Consider the following 26,676-nt stretch of genomic DNA (forward strand, 5'->3'; position numbering starts at 1 on the left):
TATGTTGTTGCAGAATGGTGACATCTAGAGGCTGGACTCAGGATGCATGCATGGTGAGTTCCAGAGAGAGCCTAGTCAAAGATGATCACTTCAGTGGCTGGGATACATGGTGAAGATCACATTGTAGGGGGAAATTACCAACGCCTAAAACTAATAAATTATGCCCTATTGGAAACCATAGGAGGGACCTACCTAGACACTACCAGGTCTACCCACTGCACTCATACAAAGACCCACTCATTCACTTAACACACAAAAAACAAGAAAAAAAAGTGGAGAAAAAGCCTCAGTTCATCTTCATATGGTAATTTGGCGTGCTAGAGTTTTTTTGAGGTGGTTCCTACGAGGGCTACTATAGTGTTTCTCACTGCTGAGTGAACTGATACATTTTGGACCTTGCTTAATGGTTGTTTATAAGTGGAGTTTTTTGCCATATGAAGATGAACTTTTTTTCTTTCTTTTTTTTCTTGTTTTTTTGTGTGTTAAGTGAATGAGTGGATCTTTGTATGAGTGCAGTGGGTAGACCTGCTAGTGTCTAGGTAGGTCCCTCCTATGGTTTCCAATAAAGCATAATTTATTAGTTTTAGGAGTTTTGTATGTCCTTCCTGAGATTTTTTTGGAAAATTACCAATCACCTGTGAAGGATAAATCACAGTGACTGACCTATACAGGTCATTTCCGATTAGGCTGATGGTACAAACCATTAGGAACAAGAGAAAACTGTTGGGCCTAGGAAAAAGAATAGATCCTTGATTTCAGGGAGAGACTGGGCAACACAATACTATTCCCCAGCCATTCTCATCTACCAGACAGCCTGTTACATGCTCTGCATCTGAGGCTCTGACAATGAATGACAAATATCAAAATTTTCTCAGTTTGAGTAACAGAACACATTAGTGCAATATTATTTTAGCTTAGAGATTTCAATAAAATCTCTTTCATATGAAGGACATTTATAGCAGTCTATTGCTTGTTCTGCACTCCTAGATTTTTGGAAGTGTATAGTTTTAAAGAGGATGAGGTATTTCCATCAAGTTTAAGCTGTATTGGATTCCAAAGGGGCACCTAGCACTAAAAAAAATAGCATTTACAAACCTTTAACCTTTAGAAAAGGATTTTCAAATTGTCCCTATATATTCAGGACTTGTTTCTGAATCTTATCACTGGTTCCCTGTGGCTCTCCCAGGAGTCAGTTATTAGCTACTGCGACCATTTTCTGAAGGGTTCTCTTGGTGCATCATATCAAGCCTTAAATCATAAGAAAGCTGATGTATTAAAGTTAAGTCACTTTGCAAACACAGATGTTGCACAGAAAATTCTGAGCGTCCAGAATCACTAAAACTAAACCTTGGGTTTATATACCACACCATCTCCGCAGATGCAGAGCTCGGCACGGTTTACAGGAAGTAGGATGAGAGAGGAACTCCAGTGGAGGGTTTAAAGATTAGGTGTAAAAGGGTGAGGATGGAGGGAGAGGCCTAAGAGGGGGGGAAGTGTTACAGTTTTGAGAATAGCCAGGTTTTTAGTGCTAAAAAGCACTAGCATTTTGTTATTGTGGTATTTTTGTCTTGAAGCCCACTTATACAAGGTTTCCCAGTTGTAAATTTCCATGCTCTTCCATACTTGTGAATACATAAATTCTTTTTTTTTTTTTTTTTTTAGTTCAATCGTCTTTATTGGTATTTTAAAATATACAACAACTGGCATGTATGACAATAATCCATAACAATAAACTCATTATAATGCATGTTGTCAATCATTGCCATAAAATCAAAATGGTAGGAAACATCCCACCATAAAAACAAAAACATAAATTCTGTATTAATCAGGTGCTGCAATGTGAAATCATTCAAAGCAATTCCTTCATGCAGTATCTTGCTTGCCTGGGGTTTTTTTTTTGGTTTTTATTTTTTTTGAGGGGAGGGATGTTTCTGAAAAGATGACTACCTCTCTATGGGCTTAAAGGGCCTGATTCTGTATAGAACACCGGTCTCAATAGCTGCCTAAGAAGCGGCTGAGAATCGCACACCGACATCATATACAGAATCGCATCTGCCCTAAGAGACAGATGCCTAACCCCACCTTTTCTCTAACCCGCACCCATGTCACAGGTACTGGTTATAGAATCACATATGCCTGATCATGGATCACTTACCATCAGCTGATCACGGCAAGGAAATCCCCGATTAGCTGAGCTAGCAGGCCTCCCTGCAAGCAGGAATACCCCTGCTGCAATCAGCAGAGCGACTGCAGCAGGGACCCCCCCCCCCCACAAAGTCCCCTGACAGGAGAGATGCCCACTCCCTCTTGTCGGAACCACAGAACTCCCCTCTCTGCCACAAGAAATCACCCAGCAGGAGGGATGCCCACTCCCTCCTGCTAATCCCACACCCTAGAAGTCCCCAACCCCACCCCCCAAACTGGCAATACCCTCCCTACAGACACCCCCCCACTCCCCCAAACCTATTTGCTCCACCGGCACCCCTAAGTCTCCCTGCCACCCCATCACCATCCCTGTACCTGTGTAATAGAAAGTCCAGCAGACCTATCACTACAAAATGGCAGGCCTTCCCCTTCCCGGTGCATTGTGGGATGTACCGGGAAGGGGCCTAAGGCCCTGATTGGCTCAAATGCCTAAGGCCCCTTCCATAGGAGGAGTCTTAGTCTCCTGGGCCAATCGGAGTCTTAGGCCTCCTTCCTAATGCATATCTTAAAATGAAAATCCATTTTCTATATTTATATGGATACAGTATATTTGTTCACTCAAAAATAACAGCAGCATCTCCCCTGAAGGGATAGGAATTCTTAAAAGAAATCAAAATAATTGAATAAGTACATTCCCTTTGCCTATTGCTTTTTTTGTATTAATTGCAGAATGGTAATGATGCACTGCTGATTATGGATGACCACGTTGACAAAATTAAATTGGTATGTAAAAGATCAATAATGTAGGCTTGGTTTTCTACAGTGTAAAATATTTAAACTAGTAGGTAACTAGTGAGATTGCCCCTATTTGGGGAAATAAATTGAAAATTACTTTCTTTTTTTGTTAGCATGAGTTCCTTTTTGTTCAGTTTGTGATATGTTTACTTTAGTCTGTGTTTGGCTTTATTATTTGTGCATTGTTCACTATTTAGGATTGTACAAGAGAATTGGAAAATGTTTACACTTAACGTACTTGTCCCAACCTGTGGCATTCAAACCCTGGCAGCAGAAAGCTATCACAACAAAAATTCTATGGTGACAAAATTCTGCCTTGGGACAATAATCTTGGCTAACTATGCCAATTCTGTATTGAGATAAAAATCCTGCCCAACTACACCAAAGCTAAAGGAAGCTGGAAAAGTAGTTAGAAAACCAAACATGCAAAGGGAAGAAAAATAGGCAAGACATTTTTTAAATATGCCAGTGATAGGAGGAAGTGGCATTGTGAGACTAGAGGGGGAAGGCAAGGAATAGGTATAAGCTGTTAAGGATTAAGCTGAATTGCTTAACAAATATTTCTATTCTGTTTTCACGGATGAAAGGCCAGGAGTAGGACTGTAGAAAATAAACACTAACAGGAATAAATGTTTGATAATCCTGGACCTATTCTCAGAAGACTAGCTCATGAAGAGCTAGCTACAGTAAAAGAAGACAAAGTGATGGGGGCTTGATGGGATACATCTGAAGTTTTGAAGGCTTCGCTGTCGTGATTTTTTTTCAATGTTTCTTTAGAGAAGGGCAGATGTGGTTCCTCACCATAAAAGCAGAAATAAGAAAGAGGTTGGGAATTACAGTCATGTTAGTCTGACTTCTTTCATAAGTAAATTAGTGGAAATGCTTCTAAAGCAGAGGATTATGAGGTTTCTGGAATCAATTACACTGCAGGACCAATGGCAGCATGCTTTTACTAGAGGTAGATCTTATTGGATAAATATGATTAATTTGACTGGGTGACCAAACAATTGGATGTAGGAGGAATGCTAGATGTGATGTACATAGATTTTGATGATAGTCGCCATCGACTCGTGTTCGAGATCTAGCGACTTGATAAACATCAAATTTTCATGGCAGAACACAGAAGTAGATTGCCAGGCCTTTCTTCTGCGCAGTATAAATTCGATATTGTCACCAAATATGGGGCAATCAAGCAGACTTTTATTAGTGGACCAGGCACAGGCTATGTTTCAGCATTAACTGCCTGTGTCAGAGGTCATACAATGAAATTAAGCGAATGCAAAAAATAACTCTACCATTAGACAGTACCAAATATATCATTAACAAAATGCGTGCCTCTGAGCGTCCTGGCCTTGAGGCAGTTTCTCTGGCAAAGAGACTCCAGTTTCCACTGGATAGCAGTACTGGATTTTTCACAGTAATTTATGTGCAGATAAGTGCATTTGCTCTGGACACTATTCTAGTTAATGTTGCAATTGCTGTGATTTTTTGAGTTTACTGGACATTGAAGGGTTATTGGAAAGTCAAAATTTATAAAATATAATTTTCAAAAATATAAAAAAATAAGTGTTCAAGCACTATCGCACTTGGGAGTTTTTTTGGGACCTGCATTTGTGAAATATAGAAACTATTGATAGAATTTGCTGGGTTGCCTCAATCTGTTCTTTTTACCAGTTGTTCAGATTGATCAGAGATTTCTGTGTCTGGCTGGTGTTTTATTTCAAGAATGATACCATGCCAGAAAAAGAGGTATTAGATTAAAAAGAATAGTACCGAATGTTGTTTGGTGTTTTTTTTTTTTTTTTTTTTTTTTTAAAAGCCCTTTGTGAGGGTACTGTGGAATCTTGGCATTTATTTCCTGGAATTTGCTACAGAATAGGTCTAGAATTAGGGAACTGAACATATTTAGCAATGTGTTTGATCAAGCCTGTCAGCAACCAGAGTAAATATACAGAGAAAAGTATGCCAAGGTTCAGATGCAGCATGGTATGTTTCATACATAGTGTCCCAGAACACCTGACAAGAAAATTATTACTGGCAGACCTTGGGAGTCCTGAAGAATGTAAGACCAGCCATAGGGGTCAGACTACATTTCCACAATTCCAGTATTCTGCTTCCAACAGCGGCCAATCCAAGTCAAGCTAAATGTCAAGATTCCATGCTACTTTTCCCAGGAATAAGTTTACCTCAGTAACGCTAATGAGGTCTCATGTGCTTTTCCTCCAGAAACTTGTCGAACATTTTTTTTAAAGCTGACTCCACAAACTGCTTTTACTACATTCCAACAAATTTCAGAGTTTAACTGGTGACGAGACAAAAACACGTGAGACAAACGCATGCCAACATTTCAGAGCGGACATGTGAGCGCAGAACTGAGCGTGCCGCCCTAAAAGCTTCTTTTAAAGGGCTCCGACGGGGGTGTGGGTTTTACTTATTAGTGTTCGCGCTGCCGTGTTGGGGAGGTGGGAGGTGTAAACCCCCCCTACATATATACAGAAAACTTAACTTTTTACCTATTTTGGGAGAAAAATAAGTTTTCTGTGTAATGGGGAGGTTTCAACCCCCAAAACCACCCCCAACGGCAGCGCCAACACTATTAAGTAAACTGGGGGGACACCCCCAGTCGGAGCGCTTTAAAAGAAGCTTTTAGAGTGGCGTGCTCACGTCTTGCCCTCAGCTGTCCGCTCTGAAATGTCGGCGCGCGTTTGTCTCGCACGCTTATGACTATGAACCGTTTAACTATGCAGACTGAAAAAAATGTTTCTCTGATTTGTTTTAAATGACTACTTAGCTGATGTGTCCCATTTTGTATCTATATTTTATTCCACTCTATTCATATTTTCTAGAATTTTTGTATTTTCCCCTCAGCTGTCTCCGTTCCAGCTCTGTTCCCCTCAGCTGTCTCTGCTGAAAAACCCCTAACCCTTTTAGCCTTTCTTCATATGAGTCATGCCATCCTTTGAATTATTTTGGTCATCCTTCTCTGTACATTTTCTAATTTCACTGTAGGCGCCATTTTAGATAAGTTGTGAAAATGGAATGGGAAAATATGCAGTCTGTGACACATTTTACAATACCAGAGTTGTACATGCATTGCCAAGCCCCCCTCCCCAAAGACATCTTAAAAAGTATCAAAAATGTATTAACATTAATGTGGATCTCACAAAATAACACCATGGTAAACATTTAAATTTCTAACATTATGAAAGTGATGCAGAAACAATTCCATATAGGCTATCATGTGTATGTCTTGCCCCTACATGTGTTATAGTCAGAGTCCCCTCACCATGGAACATGACTGTTTAGTACCTGCATTGAAATACATCTAGTGTGGGTCCAGAGGCAACACTAAACATGCAGCACTATTCATATAGGACTGAATTCTATTTCTACAGGGAAATTATATATAGGGCACCTAACTTGATTGGCAAAATATTCTGAGAAGGCTCAATAATCGCATAATAATAATAATAATAATAATGTGCAATAGGCGCCTATCCGATTCTATAAAAAATAGGTGCCTATCGCATGGTGCTTAGCGGTACCTAATGCCTAAGTGGGCATTTTTTGGGCAGAACGTGACTTAGGCACCACTAAACAGTACTGGGCAGACTTGCACGGTCTATGTCTGTATATGGCCGTTTGGTGGAGGATGGGCTTGGGAGGGCTTCAATGGCTGGGAGGGTGTAGATGGGCTTGAGTAGGTTTTAATGGAGATTTCGGCAGTTGGAACCCAAGCACAGTACCGGGTAGAGCTTTGGATTCTTGCCCAGAAAGAGCTAAGAAGAAAAAATTTAAAAAAAATTTAAATTGAATCAGGTTGGGCAGACTGGATGGACCATTCGGGTCTTTATCTGCCGTCATCTACTATGTTACTATGTTTAAACATGATTCTCCAAAAACTTAAGTGCTTTTAAAGCCCTCACCTACATTTTTACATAAATGCTGCCAGCCACGATTCTGTAAAAGGTGCCAAAGTGTGATTGATACACAGCTGGGAACAACTTTTTAGGCGCTGTTTACAGAATCGGCCCCATAACGCCTAAAATTTGCACCGAAAAAAAATGCTTAAGTGCTCTTCGATAAACACTACCTAAGTATGGCTTACAGAATAGTGCTTTTGCCCAGGAGCTGTGCCTAACTTTAGGTGTGGTCATTTGCACCAGTGGAAACGTGGATCCTCACACCTAAATTTAGGGGCAGATGCCCCTTATTCTATAATTGCATGTATTTCTGTGAAAAATGCCCCTCATCTACCCATGACCCTCCCATTTCCATGCCGCCTTTTTGGCACCACATGTAAAATTTAGGCAAGGATCCTGCATCTAAATTGATGCACATAAATTTTAATTAAATCTAATTAATGGTGATAATTGTTTGTGAAGCCAATTATCAGTGCTAATTGGCTCTTTATTCAATTAAACGGTGTGTGAATATTGGATGTATGCCCAAATTTACATATGCAACTCAATGTGCCAAATAAGGGATTCAGGGGATAGAGCTATACAAATAGTACTGCACTAACCCCCCTTTTCCAAAGCCACATTAGGCTTTTTAATCGACAGCCACGACAGTATTAGTTCCAACACTCATAAGAATTCTATAAGTGTCGGGGCTAATACCGTCACGGCAGGTGATTAAAAAACCCCCAAAACAAACAACTAATGCGGCTTTGTAAAAGGAACCCTAAGCCAGGCTATATTAAAGGATAATGGACAAGATTCAATAAATGGTACCCAAATTTAGGCACTGAAAAAAAATTAGATCTGAGCACGTCTCTAAACAACGCTCCAAGCTGAGTGCCATTTATAGAATAGCGCTTAGCACTGGGATCCACACCTAATTTTGGGCATGAAGATTTACACAACTGAAACCTGGTGTAAATCCTTGAGGTTAAATTATGTGTAGATCCCCCCCCCCCCCAATTTTCTACTACCGCCCACTTCTTTAGTGAATGCCCCTGACCTGCCTATGCCCCTCCCATGGCCATGAACCCTTTTCAGGAGCGCATTAAGAACTTAAGAATAGCCTTACTAGGTGAGACCAATGGTCCATCAAGCCCAGTAGGCCAATCAAGGTTCCTAGTGCCTGGCCAAAACCCATGCTACTGATCCATGGCAAGCAGTGGCACATGTACCTTTATATAACAGCCCCCAGCAAGATGCCAATCAGTGCCAATAATTTAGTGCCCAATTATGGTGCTACTGGCTCATTACTCTATCCCTGGAGGACTCACAATCTAATTTTGTCCCTGAGGCCATGAAGGGTTAAGTGACTTGCCCAAGATCACAAGGAACAGCAGTGGGATTTGAGCTGGGCACCCCTTGATATTAAGCCTAGTGCACTAACCATTATGCATGCATTGCAACTCCCCCCACCTACTAAACAATGTCTCTACGTACCATATAAAAATATGTGCAATATTTCAATGCACCTACTTTTGTGTGTGTGTTTGCATGTGATTTTTTTAAGAAGCATTTTATGTACGTAGACCATGCTTTACATGTGGAAAAAAGCTTTGTATATTTTCTTCAAAGAGGGACGGTTTGTAACAGGCAGCAGCTTTTTTTTGAACATCTACAATAGAAATCATTTTCAAAATTGCTTCCCACAGTGAATTAATTAACTTTCCCTCTCTTTTACTAAGGTGCACTAAACACTAATGCGTCCATAGAATATACTGGACATGTTAGCATTTAGAGCGCACTAAATCGGCTAGCGCACCTTAGTAAGAGAACCCCTTTATGCTTCAGATTAACTATGACTTTTTTGGGATAGGAAGACAAGATAAAATAGAATTACAAATACTTTGCAAATTGTTTTCAAGGTAAACAATTTCTGAATATACATTCATTATTCTGATAGGGTGATGAGCAGATGGATTTGTTTGGTGACATGTCTACACCACCTGATCTCAATAGTCCAACAGTAAGTAAAGATCTATTTTTGTATTAGCATACCAAAGTTCATCATTAAAAAGCAAGGCAGGTTATTTAGAAACCAAGAGTGTCAGTTGTCAAAGGAGTGATGGTTTTGCTCATTTTGAATAAAAAAGAACTTGAAGAGAACCTATCCTAAATGTTTCATATTAATAAGGTCATTCATACAGTAACATTATCAATATCCCAAAAGGGGTTAGGCCTGGGGATACTTTAGAGTTCTAAGAAAGGAATAAGACATCGTCTTAAGGATGAGTAATTAACTGATCAAAGGTGAGAAAATGTTTATATCATGTATTAGAATCTATTCTGATTCTTCTCAGCTTTATAACTAAGTTCAAACGTATAGTTTGATCCCTAAGCTCAAAATCTTGCTCTCCTGATTATCTATGGCCATATACAATACAATATGCCATTTCATTCCATTGGGGAGCCCAAAATATTATAACCATAGCCAAAGTAGAACCTATCTTATCAGTCACTCTGTGTAGTTTTCAAGATTATCTCCTAAATGGAAGTACTTTGGATGCTCAGTGTTATCTTGGTAATTGGTCCATATATCAGACTTATGGAGGAAGTTATCAATTTTGGCTAGCATTAAGATGTGTTATTTTACTGTTAACCTTGCTTATTAGTGACTAGGTCAGGGGTGTCCAACCTGCGGCCCAAGGGCCACATTCGGCCCCGTGAAGTATTTTGTGCGGCCCCGGTCAAGGGCGATGCAGTGTTTTCCTCTGCTGCCCCCGGGTGTTTACCGTCTTGCCGGCTCCCTCCTGTGTCTTGCTGCAGCGTTTGCATGTTTATGTGGCCCCAGAAACATTTTTTTCAGCCAATGCGGCCCAGTGATGCCAAAAGGTTGGACACCCCCTGGACTAGGTTGTATTGCATAAAATGGGACCAGAACTAGCATGAGTTAGTGGTAACTTAATGGTAGCTCAAATTGATAACTAAACCCCTTAATAATTACATGTTTTTATCAGTTTAAAATATGTATATCCTATTTGTTGATACATTTCTGCATTGGTCACAATAGAACAACAAAAATGTGCAAATCAAATTTTAAAAGAACAGGAGAAATTACAGTGACATGATGTCAATTTTTCACTCTCCTTTGTTTACACTGAAAAAATTAGTTTTTATTATGGATTAAAATTACTACTGTATATGGATATTTTCTAGAATGCCAAGCTTTTCTATTTTCAGAATATCCCATTTAGATTTTCAATGGCTTTCCAGGTTATCTGATTTCTATGGTTTTGATTTATTGGCCTTCCTGATATTTGCATTCTTTGGAAGAACTTCTGCCCTCCCTTCCATTTGCTAAGACTTATCAGCTGCTTTGCACAAGAAAATGTCTGGTGCGGGAAAACCCCAAAATTATGGAATGGTCTACCATCTCATATTAGAGGGATTGATCAATACAAACCTTTTAGAATAGTGTCAAACACACAATATCTGTCTCGAGAATGAATGATTATTGTTTTGATGTCTATTTTATCTATTGTTTGTTTCATTAAAGAACTTGAGCGCGTAGCAAGATATAAGTACAGATATCAAAATAAATTTTGTGGACTTACAGAGAGATCAATAATTTCCTCCCCGTTAGTCAACATTCATTAGAGCTCCAGTGTTGCAATTGCTGAACAATGTGGTATTCACTGTCATATTTTTGCAGATAACCATGAGCTATACCATTCCTAATAATTTATAGTATTCTGTTTGCTTTCTTGTCTGCTGATGTAGCACACGCTAATTGATTTAGCGCATGCTAAAGATTAGCACGCGCTAAATGCTAAGGCACCCATAGAATATAAGGGGCGTCTTAGCATTTAGCGTGCGCTAATCTTTAGCCAGCGCTAAATCAATTAGCGTGCCTTAGTAAAAGGACCCCTGTATTTGAATTATAAGGCAATACTTGGCAGATTTCTTCATTCCTTATATACCACCTAGGTTTCTCACATTATACCTGGAGTCATTATTGAAACTTCCAGTTGGGCTAAAATTGGTATATACCAGACAGAAAATTTGTCTAGTTTGACCCCCCAGTTCCAGAATGCACTCCTAGTATGGCACAGTGGTTAGAGCGAAATAAACTTAAGCTAAATCTCAACCAATCCAAGATTTCATGGATGTCTCTGCATCAGCAAGCCTTTGGGAGGTACCGCCAGAGGTTTGGGGATTTATCTAGATCAGGGGTTCTAAGCTCAGTTCTAGGAACACAATCAGCCAGCCATGTTTTCAGGATATCTGCATGGGATAGATCTGCATAGAATGGAAAGACTGCATGCAAATCTATCTCATGCATATTCATCATAGATATCCTGAAAACCAGACTGACTTTCTAGTGTAATTGAATGCAGTACTCAGAGTGAGGTCACACCATGGTGCGATACAGGGGCATTATTACATTCTTAGTCTTGTTTACCATCCCTTTTCTAATCATTCCTAGCATATTGTTTTCTTTTTTGGATGCCACTGCACATTGGTAGAAGGTTTTAGGAATTGTCTACAATAACACCCAGATCTCTTTCTTGGGCGCTGACCCTGAAGTTGGACCCTAGCATTAGTTAAATTATTTTTCTGTTATCCTCTATGATTTATGTTCGCTTGACTTTCCATACAGACTATTGTAACAACAAAAAAAACCAGGCCACTCTAGTTGATACAAAACATTGCTGCATGGCTGTTATGAGGAAATCAACATTTGTGACCCTAATTCCAGAGTCCTCATACTGGATCACAATAAAATATAGGATCTGGTTCAAGGCACAGTTTGATTTTTAAGGTTTTACATCAACAAAGTTCCCAATATTTAGCAGATATCTTCATTATATACCACCTAGGTCTCTAAGATCATCCCAGGAGTCATTATGGAAACTTCTAGTTGGACTAAAACTGGTATGTACCAGATAGAGCATTTGTTTAGTTTAACGACCCCCCCTCCCCCACACACACACATACATTCCAGAATGTACTCCCAGTATTACTCCAGATTCCTGGTGAATTAAGTTTGCAGAAAAAAAGGCGTTGATCAAATTTTTCATTCATTTATTTCTGAAACAAACCAAAACAATTTCTAAAAACGGACTCAAACATAATCCAGAAATGAACCACTGAAAGCAAGGCAAATTTCAAAAGAATCTATTTATTTAAAATATTTATAATCCACTTAATGCCTAGGCAGCTCACAATAAACATACATATAACATATAACATCTCCCAATAATATAAAACAAAACAATATAAATAAAACAGAAATTTAAAAGGAAGAGTCCCATCTCACAAAGTAAGTATGACCTTCTTACATCAATAAAAAGCCTTGAGCAAAGAAATGTGTGTTCAGTAATTTTTTAAACTTCAACAGATCTCAAAATCTCAAAACTCCTGACAATGCATTCCATAAAACAAGGCCCACAATAGAAAAGCAAGACTTCATTGTGCTCACATGTCTCACTTCTTCCCTTTTACGCATATCCAATAGTAAACATTTTTCAGACCTCAATGATCTGGTCAGCCTATACAATGTCAAACACTTTAACAAATAATCAGGTAAATTGTCATAGATTCCCTGCTGGACAAATTTCAGAATTTTAAATTGTATACAGAAGCAAACTGGCAGCCAATGAAGCTTCTTCAAAATAGGAGAAATGTGTTCATGACATGATGTACCCATCAAAATTCTAGCTGCTGAATTTTGAACAGTCTGTAATGTTTTTATATGGACCGAAGGCATGCCCAAATAAATGCCATTACAATAATAAAGCTTTGACAAAACCATTGTTTGTAGCGCCTTTCTAAAATCCCAACTAGATAAAATATTCTTCAGCTGAGATAACTTTTACATAGCAAAATATACAAGCTGCACAACTCTCGCCTCTTGTGATTTCAAAGATAATCTTGCATCAAGAATAACACCTTATTCTCCTCACGGATCATAATCAGGCACTCATGCTATTGAACTTCTCGAGGTCACAAATGTTCATTCAGATTCCCCCCCCCCCCCTCCAATCATTATTTCTGTTTTGGCAATATTCAATGTAAATCCATTACCATGCATCCACTCATTGATCTTATACATATAAGCATCATTTAACTCAAAGGTTAATTTCTCCCCCAATTCCTGAATCTTGGGAGAAAAAAAAAAAACTGAATGTCATCAGCATATATTTTATAAGAGATGCCCATCTCATCCAGCAGTTTTCCTAAAGAGCATAAATATACATTAAGCAAGGTGGTGGATAAAGCTGATCCCTGTGGGACGCCTCGTGGTAGCAGCACTTCAGACAACACTTTACCTGAATAAATACTTTTTAAATATGACCATCCTGGGGCTGACACATAAAGGGCTGGATTCTGTAATTGGCGCCTAAAAAGATAGGTGCCTAAAGTTAAGTTACACTTAGGCACCCATTACAGAATCGCACTTGGGGCTCCTTTTACTAAGGTGTGCTAGCGTTTTTAGCGCGTGCTGCCCCCGCGCTATGCGTAAAAACTAACACCAGCTCAATGGTGGCATTAGCGTCTAGCGCGCGCGCTAAAACAGCTAGTGCAACTTAGTAAAAGGAGCCCTTAGTGGCATCTAACTTAAAACTTATGCGCCTGTAATATAAGCCAGAGTTCTAAAGGCCTACATTATAGGTGCCTAGATCCTTTAGAGAATCACGCTTGGCAACGCCTAAGTCTTTCCCCATCTTTAAACACGCCTACTTTGGTATTAAGTGCCACTAGGTGCCACACGATAGGCCCCTATCTTTTATAGAATTGTGCCTAAGAAGATAGGTGCCTATTTCCCAGTTAATTTTTATATTTTTTCAATTAGAGCTTGTTAAAGCTCATAATGGAAGTCAATGTACTAATTAACACAGGAAAAGAGAATTATACAAACAAATATTAAACAAATACAAAAAATGGAATGTAATTCTTAGGAGAAGGAAAGTCAATTAAGACCAAAAAAAGAGAATATCATTCAAACACAGGCATCAATAATTATCCAAAACTATCTATTTCAGTCCAAGAAGAATTATGAAATAGTGAAATCAGTTTCCCAGGCAGGAAGTTCTCTAACTGCAGGGAATCCCAAAAATCATAACGGCTATTATTTTACCAAGCATGAGAATGTAGGAAAAAAAAATAGCTCCAATTGCCAACACCTTTGGTTTTAATTGCAAGATAGCTTTCCTTCTTAATTGGAATGGCCTAGAAACAACCAGGCCACAAAATAAACAATTCTTTTTAGGAAAATAAGCTCTTAAGCTTGTCGTCTTCTGACTGAAGAACAACCAGCAATGTTGCCATATTAGTTATCACAATTGTATTAGAAGAACCTCTCATAGGTATTCTAAATATTTTTATATGGACCATCAGAAAAATTCACTCGCTCAGATCTTCATAAGTCCAATTTATTATATGAGTATTAGAAGAACCTCTCATAGGTATTCTAAATATTTTTATATGGACCATCAGAAAAATTCACTCGCTCAGATCTTCATAAGTCCAATTTATTATATGAGTATAATCCATAATTTATGCAGTCTCTAAAATTTTCAAAAAATTCCAATAGTATATTTATATATTCAGGTTATTATTGTTCTAGGAAACATACCCACTGTTTTACAAAACCACACTAGCGGCTGCCGAGTGGCAACGGCCCCGAAGCCCTTTAAATCTCTATGGGCTTCAGGGCCGTTACCGCAGCGCAACCGCTAGGACAGCTTCGTAAAACAGGCCCATAGTTTGAAAATTCTTGTTTTTTTTCAAATTACACTTCTTCCCAGCAAAAGCGATAAGGTCTGTTCATCCTTATACTTCCCCGACATAGTACCATGTTTCACTATATCACTGCATCACGGGATCTTCAATTTGCAAGAAGACGGATAATCAAGCTCATTCTTCAAAAATATATCCACAAAATGATTCCTAAGCTGCTGGTCCTGGCACCCTGCTTATGTTCAGTTTTCATATGTGCATGAAAACCGAGCATATGCTAGTCCCCTGGCATTGGTGGCTCAGAAATGCTGTCACGGACTCCCAAGCTTGGCAACATGAGGTCTAGGCACCTTTAGAGGAGGTATTCAGATACTGGAGCTCAGATATTTATATTTAGAGTTGGGAGCTCTTGGAGAGGCAAGAGGACACTTTGGCCCTGCTTTTCTATAAATAGTGTTTAATTCCTAGAAGCCGTTTGGCATGGCTGGCAATCAACCACTAGATGCCTAAGTATTCTTAGGCACTGGAAGGCGTTGAATACTTTGGCACACTGTCATTTAGGCCATGGTTTTCTTGACCTAAATGAGTGCACCAAACGTAGGGCACCTAAGTCAATTCACATCCAAACTCTACCCCAAAACTGCCCTTAATCACAAATACTTGACATGTAGGCACCTTGGTGTAGATGTCTACCTCAATATGGTGGGCATCTACTGGTAAATTAAAATTTTTATTGTTTTTTAATGGTGCTGACAATTATCAGTGGTGATTAAGCCAATAAAAAAATATTAAGTTAGGCATCTAGATTGGGTAGACATACCGATCTAGACTCTTAACTGTAGACATCTTTTATAGAATCAGGGCCTTTATGCCTACCCATTTTTCAACCCATCCAAAATTTGCCATCTGGCTAAGCTACCTGGATGAAAGAGTAAGATGCCACAGCCATACGAAGGAACAATTTAGTGGATTTAGCGGATTGAGCTTAGAACCTAACGGATGTAGCGGTATATAAGAAATAAATTACATTACATTACATTACATTTAGTGGATTGAAAGTATTATTTTGAAAATATTTGAAAGTACAATAAAACCCTAACTACACGGACCATGTAGGGTCTGGTTGGACTATTTCAAATGTATTTTTATGTCATTATGGTTGAGGCTAAATAGGCAGCAGGTGGTTTCCTAGAAACAGGACTTTGATAGGGATTTATTTACTATTTATTTCTAAAATTTCTTAACCGCCTATAACTAAGCAGTTTACAATTTAAAACATTCACAATGGTTCAGAGGATAACATACATAACAATACTTTCAATACAATAATTCAGAAGGCAACAAACAACAATACTTTCTACTTGGCAGCCCTTAACCCCATATGGGGCATGGTTCTGGTAGGAATCCCTGGATCTCTGGCAAACCCTTAACCCTATATACCTAAGGAGAGCAACATTCAGGAAAGAGGTATCTAGCCATACAATATAACAAAGTATCTGGATCATCTCTGTGAGAATTAGCTTCTCTGACAAGGTAGTATGTAGCAAGGCCCCTTCAAGATATCTCACATCACTAAAGCTACTCCTTAATTAGTGGAAATGCCTTCATCTGACTACATCCAATTATCTCCTCAAGACAGAGACCTTAGCAGAATGCCTAAAATAATTGGACAACTTTCAGAATTTTTGCCATGCTAAGATTCGATATAGCCAACCAAGCAATCTATAGGCAGAACTAGAAAATCCAGTCTGCAGTGTAGAAAAAGCTACAATCAGTATAGCAGGCTTACTTTGTCCTATAGCCTGCATAAAACATGACACTAGGTAACAACATTTTATTTATTTTGTTCCTGGGTAATAAGTGTTTTTACTTAATTGCTTATGCCACAAAAGTATAAAAAATAGCTATCATTCCCCTCAAACTTTGCTTTTGTGACCAGGGCATTGATATTTTGAAATTTACCTTTTTTGCAGAACATTCCATATTGATTCCAAGCTGAGTAAACTTAGGGACCGTTTTGATGTCTAGGCTCAAGCAGTGGAACCTGTTGGATGAAAGTATGCAAGTCACAGATCAGAGGAAGCATCACCAAGCTTTTTCCACCTTTTTCACTTATCAAGATGGGGTCTGCTTCTTCCACAATGTGACCAGTCTGTTTGAGTAAATTGGAATCGCCTGTAACACAAAAGAGTGACATCTCTTCATTGACAGCTCATCCAGGAGCATCAAAGCCATGCTGCTCCATAACGGGCACATATACCCATCTCTTCCATTAGCTCACTCAGTGCACCTCAAAGATGATTACAACAGCATCAAGAATTTACTAGGCATCTTGAAGTATGATGCGTACGGCTGGGAGGTCATCTTAGACTTCAAAATGGAGGCATTCCTAGTGAGTCTCCAAGGCAGTTTTACCAAGCTTCCCTGCTATTTCTGCCATTGGGAGAGTAGAGACACAAAGGCGCACTACCAAAGGCGGGACTGTCCAGAGTGGCCCAAGTTATCTGTGAGGAGAAACAACATCAAATGGGAACCACTGGTGGAACCTCAGAAGGTGCTGATGCACATCAAATTGGGCCCAATAAAACAATTTGTCAAGGCTCTAGATAAGGAGCTGGCAGCCTTCAAATACCTTCAAGACATCTTCCCTAATTTGTCTGAGGTAAAGGTCAAAGCTGGTGCCTTCATCGGACCACAGATAAGGAAGGTCCTGGAGTAGAAGGAATTTCCCAAGAAGCTAACTAGGAAAGTGAAAGTGGCTTGGAACAGCTCTGTCACAGTGGTTCGGGGCTTCTTGGGCAATCACAAGGTCGAAAAACTACATGGGGTTGGTGGAGAATCTGGTGAAGAATTACAGTAAAATGGGTTGTAGGATGTCTCTCAAAGTCCATGTCCTTGATGCTTTTCTTGAGACATTCAAGGAGAACATGGGAACATACTCAGAGGAGCAAGGTGAGCATTTCTACCAGGATATACTTGACTTCAAACGCTGCTATCAAGGACATTATAACGAGAACAGAATGGGAGTCTACATCTGAGGGCTAATTCGTGAAATGTCTTACAATATAATTACAAATCTTGAAAAACTGCTTACTTCTAAATCTTCTGTGATCATCTTTGTATAACTTCAATATAAATGCATCCTAATTGTGATTCAAGTGTTGCTTTTTATGACTTGTTTCAAGTTTATTTAAAAATTTTATAAACTGCCCAATTGGCCTTCTAGGCAGTGAACATTATGTTAAAAATATATATGGGGTAACTATACATCCTTTAAAACAATAATCATTATGTAAAACATTTAAAAACAATACAAAAACAAACAGGAACAAAAGAGGGAAGAAGGATAGAACTACAATTTATCAAGTAAGAAAGAGAACATATAGGGAAAGAACAAAAGGGAGGGTATCTAAAAGTAGAATAAAACTATGTAGCCCTAAAAAGGGCATTTAGGTCTCTAAAGCATCAAGAAAAGAAATGTTTTTAATTTTGTTTTAAAATGGTGAAGAGTTGATTCTTCCCGTAAGTGGACCGGAATATTATTCCAAAGAGATGGAGCGCTGACAGAGAAAATAGTAGACCTCATTGTGTTGATAAACTTCAGAGATGGAACAGATAAAAGATTTTTAGAAGAGGATTTTAGAGTCTTAGAAGGAACTAAAGGGAATAAGAAAGTTATTGATAAATTCTGGTTGACTGTTTTAAAGGTTAGTAAAATAATTTTGTATGTGATTCTATGTTCTACCGGCAACCAATGAGCTTTATAAAGGAGAGGAGTAACATACAAAATTTGACTATCCTGGTCACAAAAGCAATGTTTTATAGAAATAACAGCCATTTTGGCTTGGATTCTCTAAACAGTGTTGTTGTCGGTGGCTGTCAATTGCGTGTCGATCACACGACAGCACTGTTAGAGAATCATGCCTCCAGCAAAGGTAAGTACCAAAAATGTAGGCCAGGGTTTTCAAGGCCTACATTTCTGGCACCTACCCGTAAGTTACACCTAGGTGCTTTATGGTACCCAGCGCCGTTTCAGGCATCTGCCACGCCTACAGTGGTGTTAGGTGCCATGAAGCCTCCAGAGGTGCGATTCCAGTGCCTTTGTTAGCCGCCAGTAGGTGCCTTGAATTTTCTTTTAAGTCCTCTTTGAAATGGCATTTTGGACTTAGGTAATAACAAAAAACTGTAGATGCTGATGTTCTGAAAATGATTTATTATACATCCTTTCACAATAAAACCATAACAACACGGACCGTGTAGGACATCAGCATCCACAGTTTTTTGTTTTTATCGTTGGATTGATTCTTCGGTGGATTTTTGGGTCTTCCTTTTTCTTTGGTTGTGTTGCATTTTGGACTTAGGTGCCAGTAGGGCACCTACCGGCACCTAAGTTAAGGCACCTTTTAGAGCAGTGGTCTCCAACCTTGTCTTGGAGGACCACCAGGCCAGTCAGGTTTTTGGGATAGCCCTAATGAATATGCATGAGGTAGATTTGCATATAATTGAGGTGACATGCATGCAAATCTACCCCGTGCATATTCATTAGGGCTGTCCCAAAAACCCAACTGACCTGGTTGTCCTCCAGGACAGGGTTGGAGACCACTGGTTTAGAGAATATGGGCCTTTTTAAATACTTTTTAAGCATTAGCAATTAGGAAATTGCAGATTCTACAAATGGTGCCATAGTCGGCTGGTGCCTCCCCAAGTGGCGTCGGTCACATGTCAGTCATGCAATGACGCTATTTCTAGACTAGCAGCCACCATGAAAGTTAGGCAGCGGAAATGTAGGCCAGAGTTTTCAAGAGCTACTTTTCCAGCGCCTACCTTTCACATGAATTGCAACTAGAGAGGCGCCTAAGGGCATTTCCAGTGCAAACCACGCCTACGATGCCCTTAGGCGCCTCTCTAGCTGCGATTCTGGTGCCATTTGAGGAGGCACCTGTTTGCATCTACTTTTTTTTATTTTTTTTTTTTACAGTTTTCATTGGTTTTTGATTGGCACAGTCAGTTACTGCGCTGATTAAACCAATTACACCAATTTAGTTAGGCAACAGTAGTCACCTTACCACCGCCTAACTAGCAGCACCATTTTGAGAATCAGGCCCTTACTGCCCAGAAACAAAAATTGTGTTACATAGTGCCAAAATTGTGTTAGATATTGATTGATTTTTCATACCTTTTTTTTAATGTAATTGAAAATTTTTATTAAGTACACAGCAAAAAGGGATACCATCATAGCATAAACAGAAGTACAATAAATGGAACAAGTGAAACGACAGCATTCCCAGGACAATACAAAACTGCAATCAAACCCCCTCCCCCAACCCCCTACCCTTCCTTTTAATAGTTGGTCACAGATGGGGAAAAGATCTCTGTTTTTCGAAGTTCAGATATAGTTAGTTTTGATGCAGTTTTCATGTCGATAATGGATATCACAACCTGTGAAGAATCCAAGAATTATCCAGCTGATAAATACAGCTTGTATTATATGATAATCCTTAAATGGCATCATTCTTCCAAGAAATTTCTGCTTTTCTTACATCTTAAAAATGCAGTAAAAGCTCCATTTTTCAATCATGTAGAGGTGTGATTCTTATAAATTTGCATGCGCTACGAGAATGAATATGTTGAATAGCTCAATTTGTTTTCTTTAATTAATCATGTATCCCTTTTCTTTCTATCCAAATTAATAGGAAAGTAAAGATATCCTGTTAGTGGATCTGAACACTGAAATCGACACCAATCAGAATTGCATAAAGGGAAATCCCTTCTTAGAGAATGGCATCATCACCGCTTCTTCCTCACTTCCTAGACCAAAGCCACAATCCTCTTTCTTGCCTGAAAATTCCTTCTCTGCCAAACTAAGCTTCTTTCCTACCCCCAACCCAGACCCCTTCAGAGATGATCCTTTCAGAACACCTGACAAATTGACCAAATCACCCTCCTTTGATTGTTTGCAAACCACAAATCAAAACAAAGAAAATTTAACTCATTTCTTGAACGGTTCCGTGAGTAATGGCGCTATAAACGGACATGCTGACTATTTGGGGCAACAGTTTGACCAGATTTCTCACCGAAATGGGAAACAAGATGCAAAGACAGGCCAGTGGGCTTTCGAAGGCAACACAATGCAACCTTCAGCCAGGACTCAGAATGGGGGTCATGAAAATGTGCAGAACGGTTTTCCAATCAAATCCTCACAAAACCCATTTGTGGAAAACTCTGCCAAAGGACAAAGTCTGCCAAGTGCAGTGAAACAAGACTCGGAAAGTAACTCCAGTCACAAAGGAGACCCTAACCAGACATTGCCACGAGACTCCATAACTATTAGTCCTCCTCCACAAAACACCAAGCCAGGACGAGGCAGAAGAGTGAAGGTGAACAACTACTTTTTTTTATCGTGCTTTTAAACAGAACACAATATAATGCTGAGAAAAATATATATATTTTTTTTTTCCTGAGGAAAGATGATAGTATTTAAAGTTCACTTATAAAAGTAAATAATAAGGCACACTGGTGCTTATTTACTAAATTTCATTAAAACTGCCCAAGCTCTGCTCATCTTCTCAGAGTAGAACCACAAATTTTCTCCCATACATACTACAGCACAGTCTCAGGCCACATAATGTAGCTGTTTTAAATCAGAACTTTGTTGTTATTTAATTAGGGAGCCTAACCTTGGATTGGGAGAGGTATATATTTCAAGCCTGCTTAATGTACTAATACAGTGATGCCAGCTTTGGATTACTGTGCATGCTAGTACTGGATACCGACGCATGTTTTTGCTATTGAAAGAACATAACAGCTGGTGCTGAAAAATGATTCCCACCCCCCCTTCCCCCCGCCGGAGCCTTGTCATCAGGTATAGTCAAACGCTGGGCAGCCAGACAAATACCCCTTTGTTTGTCATTTTTGAGCCTCGTTGAATTGCTTTCTGTTGTCAGGATCCAATATTCGGAGCTTTTCCATGGTCCTGTTCTACCCATGTGGAGCAGTTCACTGAATTCCAGACTGTGACCTTGGATATCAGGAGGAAAAATTGTGTCTTCTTTTTAACAACCTACCTCTTTCACCCTATAACATTTCCTGCAGACTTCACCCCATTTTCTGCTGCATGTGCATGCTCAATTGTATATCTGATTCTCACTAAATACACGTTTTCCCTATTTTAATGCTGCCGTAGGCCAGATATACTGGTAAGTGGGTTAATTTAATTTGTTCACTGTCAACATTCCTATTGGAACTCTTAGGCCCAAGACACGCCATGGTCTGCATGCAAAGGACACTGCACTCTGTAATAGATTCAAAAATAGTAACTGACCAGAACTAGACTAGATGTAAGGTTTTACTAAAAAATATTACATGTAAAAAATATTTTTATCACTCCTCTCCAAATAGGGTACATTAAGGGTTAATGTGGAAACATAAACCTTATTTTACTGTAAGTCACTTGAATTTTTTAAAGGATCTAGTTATTAGCAATAAGTATAATTTTACAACAGGTAGCCTAGATCAGGAGGTCTAGAAGGGAGTATATTGTAAGTTTGTGTTTATAAAAGCACAGATTTAAATAATTTTGTTCTCAGGGTTTCCGCAGCTAGCATTGTGCTTGTAGCAGGTTTCCAGGTCTCGCTGCATCTTGTCAGGTTGAAACTGACATTTCAGCCACAATGCTGTATCTTTCTTCAAGTTACCATATTTTTCGCTCCATAAGATGCATCTGACCATAAGACCCATCCTAGATTTAGAGGAGGAAAACAAGAAAAAAACCTTTCTGAACCAAATTCTGCCAGGCTCTGCACCCAACCCCACACTCTTTGCCAAGCTTTGCACCCTGTCCCCCCTTTCTGCCAGACTCTGTACCCTATCCCCCCTTTGGTGATCTAGTGGTAGGCCAGGACAGGGCAGACAGGGACAGGGCACACAGGAAGGCCTCCCCAGGCAAGCAAGCAAACAGGCCTCCCCTCTCCCAGGCAGGCAGGCAGCCCTCCCCCCTCCCAGGCAACCCCTCCCCCAGGCAGACAGGCCTCCCCCATCCCAGGCACCCCCCCCCAGGCAAGCAAGTAAGCAAGCAGGCCCCCCCCCCTCCCAGGCAGGCAGGCCGGCCCAGCCTCTCCCTGCTCCTTTCCTATTTTTAATTCAACAGGGCAGCCCCCCCCCCCTTCATTACCTTTTTCATCATTCTGTCGCCCTCCCTCGCTAGACGCAGCTGCCCTCCTGGTCCTTGCAAGCAGTGACGGCTGACACGGCTCAAGTCCTCTTCCACTGCAGCAGAGCGGTGCACAAGGCTGCATGCCTGGTCCTGTACCGCTTCCCACGAGAACTGAGTTTAACTGCAGATGAAAGCGAGAGTGTTTAAATATTCAGAAGCGCTCCACGGCCCCACACTCCAGCTGATCCAAATCCTGCTGATCAGATGGGATCTCGTCATATGACAAAATAAGTCTTCCCACCTAATACACATCCAACAATCAAATGGGGGAGAAGTAGCTCCACCCCCTCCCACCCTCCCATGGGAGGGAAGAAAGTTGACACCCCCCGAGTTTTTTTACAGTTACAGTAATATACTAAAGTTATATAGAAAGATGTCATTAAGAACAATTCCTAGTCTGCACTGTACCTAGTCAGGAACTATCTCTTACTTGGTGGCAGGAGTCAACATATTTTGCTGCTATAAATGCTCTTCTCTTTGCCCAGGAAATATGCACCGGTTTTCTTGTTCATTGTTTTGGGGGGGAGGGGGGTGTCTTGAATTTTCTCTGTTAGCTATGGAAAATGTGTATCAATGATATCTTTCTGGCTTCAGCAGGGCTTATGAAAGCAAGAAAATCTCCTCAGATAAAGCACAATTGCTTACCTCTAGCAGGTGTTATCCAAGGACAGCAGCCAGATATTCTCACATGTGGGTACGGACAATCTTTTTAAATTTTAAAGTGGCAGTTCACTTTGGACAGTCCTTGCCGGGTTCTGTGGATGACATCACCCACATGTGAGAATATGCTGCCTGCTTGTCCTGGGATAACTCCTGCTCCTGCTCATAACTGGGCCAAACTTGGATTTTCTGTGGTATTTTCCCAGCAAGTGTTGCTGGATATCTAAGTAAACCACCGCAGCAATCAGGTTAATGCCAGAGCAGAGTTGGGGTAGATCCTTACTTTATTCTGGAAATAGGATAACTTATTACCAGAACCCAGCTAACTTGGGAAATCGAGTGAATACCTGGATATTCAGTGTCAGTACCCAGATAAGGTCCAGCAATGAAATGAATAAGAACATAATAGTCTTACTGGGTCCATCAAGCCCAGTAGCCCGTTCTCATGGTGGCCAATCCAGGTCACTAGTACCTGGCCAAAACCCAAAGAGTAGCAACATTATAGCATCTCAAAAAATAGCAAGATTCTGGAACCCCAATGAGAGCCTCATTCCAGAGCTGAGATTGTGATGTCATAATGCCTCATTCCACAGTGCCTCAGAGCCAATCTCATCAGTGATGTTACGATGGCTTGATTGTCCTATACTTGGCACACATAACAGCATAAGAACAACCATACTGGGTCAGACCAAAGGTTCATCAAGCCCACTAGCCAATCCAGATCACGAGTACCGGCCAAAACCTTGCCAAAACCCAGAGTAACAAAATTCTATGCTACCAATCCAGCGAAAACAGTGACTTCCCCCATGTCTTTCTCAATAATAGACTATGGACTTTTCCTCCAGAAAATTGTCCAAACCTTTCTTAAAACCAGCTATACTATCCGCTCTTACCACAACCTCTGACAACACGTTCCAGAGCTTAACTATTCTCTGAGTGAAAAAATATTTCCTCCTATTGGTTTTAAAAGTATTTCCCTGGACCTTCATCAAGTGTCCCCTAGTCTATGCAATTTTTGACAGAGTGGGTATAATTCAACCTGTGGCTGTCAGCATTTAAAGAAAATTGTTGACTGATATGAGCTGACTAATGGTCCCTTTGTATTTAGCAGAGTGCAATAGGAAATGCATTTCTGTTTCTATTCTGTAGTATTGCATTGTATGCAAAGTCCAGCTTCTTGGGTTTTCCTGTTCAGTTCTAGTTTCTGTGCAGGAATCTGTAGCAGTCCAGCTTGTTAGGGCTGAGTGCTGTGTTTTGGATTGCCTGCTTTACACAGACAAGTTTGTCACACTTTGGGTTCTGGATGTAAATATTGGTCTGATAGGGCAACTTTGCTTATATACGTACCAGTTACCATATGTATGGGTTTTTTGTGCTATATACAGAAAAGCATGTATGCACCCCTCAAATTCACATTTGCAGTAATTTAAGGTTGGTTCAGGGCCAGTAAAACATGTATTTTATTTTTTTTTTACATTTTATTGATCATTTTCTGCAATATAAAAATGTGGTCAGTGATTCAGTGCTTTGAAAGGAGCCCAGTCTGATTTTTATGCATAATTTTGCAGTTTATTAGGAATATGTGTTTGTTGAGCACATTAAAGATGTTTGTTAATGTTACTATTGACTTGTATCCCTCTGTAATTATTTGAGTTAGCATTTGCTCCCTGTTTATAGATTGCTGTAATTAGCCCCATTACTATGTCTTAGGAAAGTGATCGGAGAATAAACTCAGATTAAATAGTTTTGTTGATGCTTCCTCAATTTGTACAATGGTGATTTTGAGCATTTCATTTAATATTCTGTTGGGGCCACATGCTTTTCTGGGTTTCAGTGTCTGTCAGCATTCTTTGATTTCATGTATTTTTATGTGCATGTCCAGAGGTGTTTGGTAGACTTTAATTCTTCACCAACAGATTAAATTTTTCTAGGGTGTGTGTTTAGTCTTGCAGGAGGAGAAGGGATTGTTATTTGTCCTAGAAGGGATTATTATTTGTGGGCTCTTCAATTTCAGACAGTTTTGTTTTTTTTTCAGAAGGTCAAGAAGGGAGGCTGCTGTAAGCTTATTTTATAAAAACATATAAGCGCCTGTCTTTAAAATATTAGCTAGTAATAATAACTAAAATTCTATTGCATATGCTTACATCAGTGTACGTATGCACGAGTGCATTTTTTAACCAAGGTGTGTACTTTATGACTGCACCCACATTCTGTCCAAATTCTTCTCACATGCACACCTGCATCCAAATTGCATACAAATACGTACTACTTGTCATGGTGTGTACCTGTAGATGTGGCATAGGTATCGGAACAGGCCACAGGGCCATGGCCTCCCCCAAAATTGGCAGTCACCATCCACCCTCCCACCTGTCTCCCGGCGCAGTGCTTTTAAATCTTCAGGCAGCCCCTGCGCAACATCAATGAAAAGGCCTGCCCCGTACAACAAGAGGCTAGAGAAACTGAGCCTCTTCTCCCTTGAAAAGAGAAGACTGAGAGGGGATATGATCGAAACATTCAAGATATTGAAGGGAATTGGCTTAGTAAAGAAAGAGAGATTGTTCACCCTCTTCAAGGTGAAGAGAACGAGAAGGCACTCGCTAAAGTTAGAAGGGAAAAGATTCCGTACAGAGAGTAGGCATAAATGGGAAGTACTCGGACTGGAAGCAGGTAATTAGCGGTGTGCCTCAGGGCTCGGTTCTTGGGCCTATCTTATTCAATATCTTCTTAAATGACCTGGAAGAAGAAACGACCAGTCTTATCATCAAGTTTGCAGATGACACAAAGCTATGCCGGGCAATTGGGTCGCAAATAGACAAGGAGGAACTCCAGAGAGATTTGAACCAACTTGAGAGATGGGCAGAAAATTGGCAGATGAGTTTTAATGTAGAAAAATGCAAAGTGATGCACCTTGGCAGGAAAAACAAGGAGCATGAGTACAAACTGTTAGGTACAACACTGGGGAAGAGCGAACAAGTAAAGGACCTGGGGGTACTGATAGACAGGAACCTGAAGCCGTCGGCTCAATGCGCAGCGGCGGCAAAGAAAGCAAACAGGTTGTTGGGCATGAAAAAGAAGGTAATCACGAGTAGATCAAGGGAGGTCATAATGTCACTTTATAGAGCAATGGTCAGACCACACTTGGAATTCTGTGTCCAGCACTGGTCTCCATACCTGAAGAAGGATATGGCACTATTGGAGAGGGTGCAGAGGCGAGCGACT

At 40.0% G+C, this 26,676-nt stretch overlaps 1 protein-coding gene across 3 annotated transcripts in view; it reads left to right on the top strand.

The window, feature by feature from the left end:
• DAB2 (DAB adaptor protein 2) overlaps nt 1-26,676 on the top strand; it is a 163,015-nt gene that overhangs the window by 103,339 nt on the left and 33,000 nt on the right. For 2 of the 3 annotated variants that reach the window (XM_033932363.1, XM_033932371.1), the window contains exons 8-10: nt 2,875-2,928; nt 8,806-8,868; nt 20,279-20,962. In XM_033932363.1, coding sequence (XP_033788254.1) covers nt 2,875-2,928; nt 8,806-8,868; nt 20,279-20,962 — 801 coding nt within the window. The remainder of the gene's footprint in view (nt 1-2,874; nt 2,929-8,805; nt 8,869-20,278; nt 20,963-26,676) is intronic. The other variant, XM_033932381.1, reaches the window with a different exon arrangement.

The sequence above is a fragment of the Geotrypetes seraphini genome, chromosome 1 (assembly GCF_902459505.1).
Source record: "Geotrypetes seraphini chromosome 1, aGeoSer1.1, whole genome shotgun sequence".
In the NCBI taxonomy this organism is placed as follows: domain Eukaryota; kingdom Metazoa; phylum Chordata; class Amphibia; order Gymnophiona; family Dermophiidae; genus Geotrypetes; species Geotrypetes seraphini.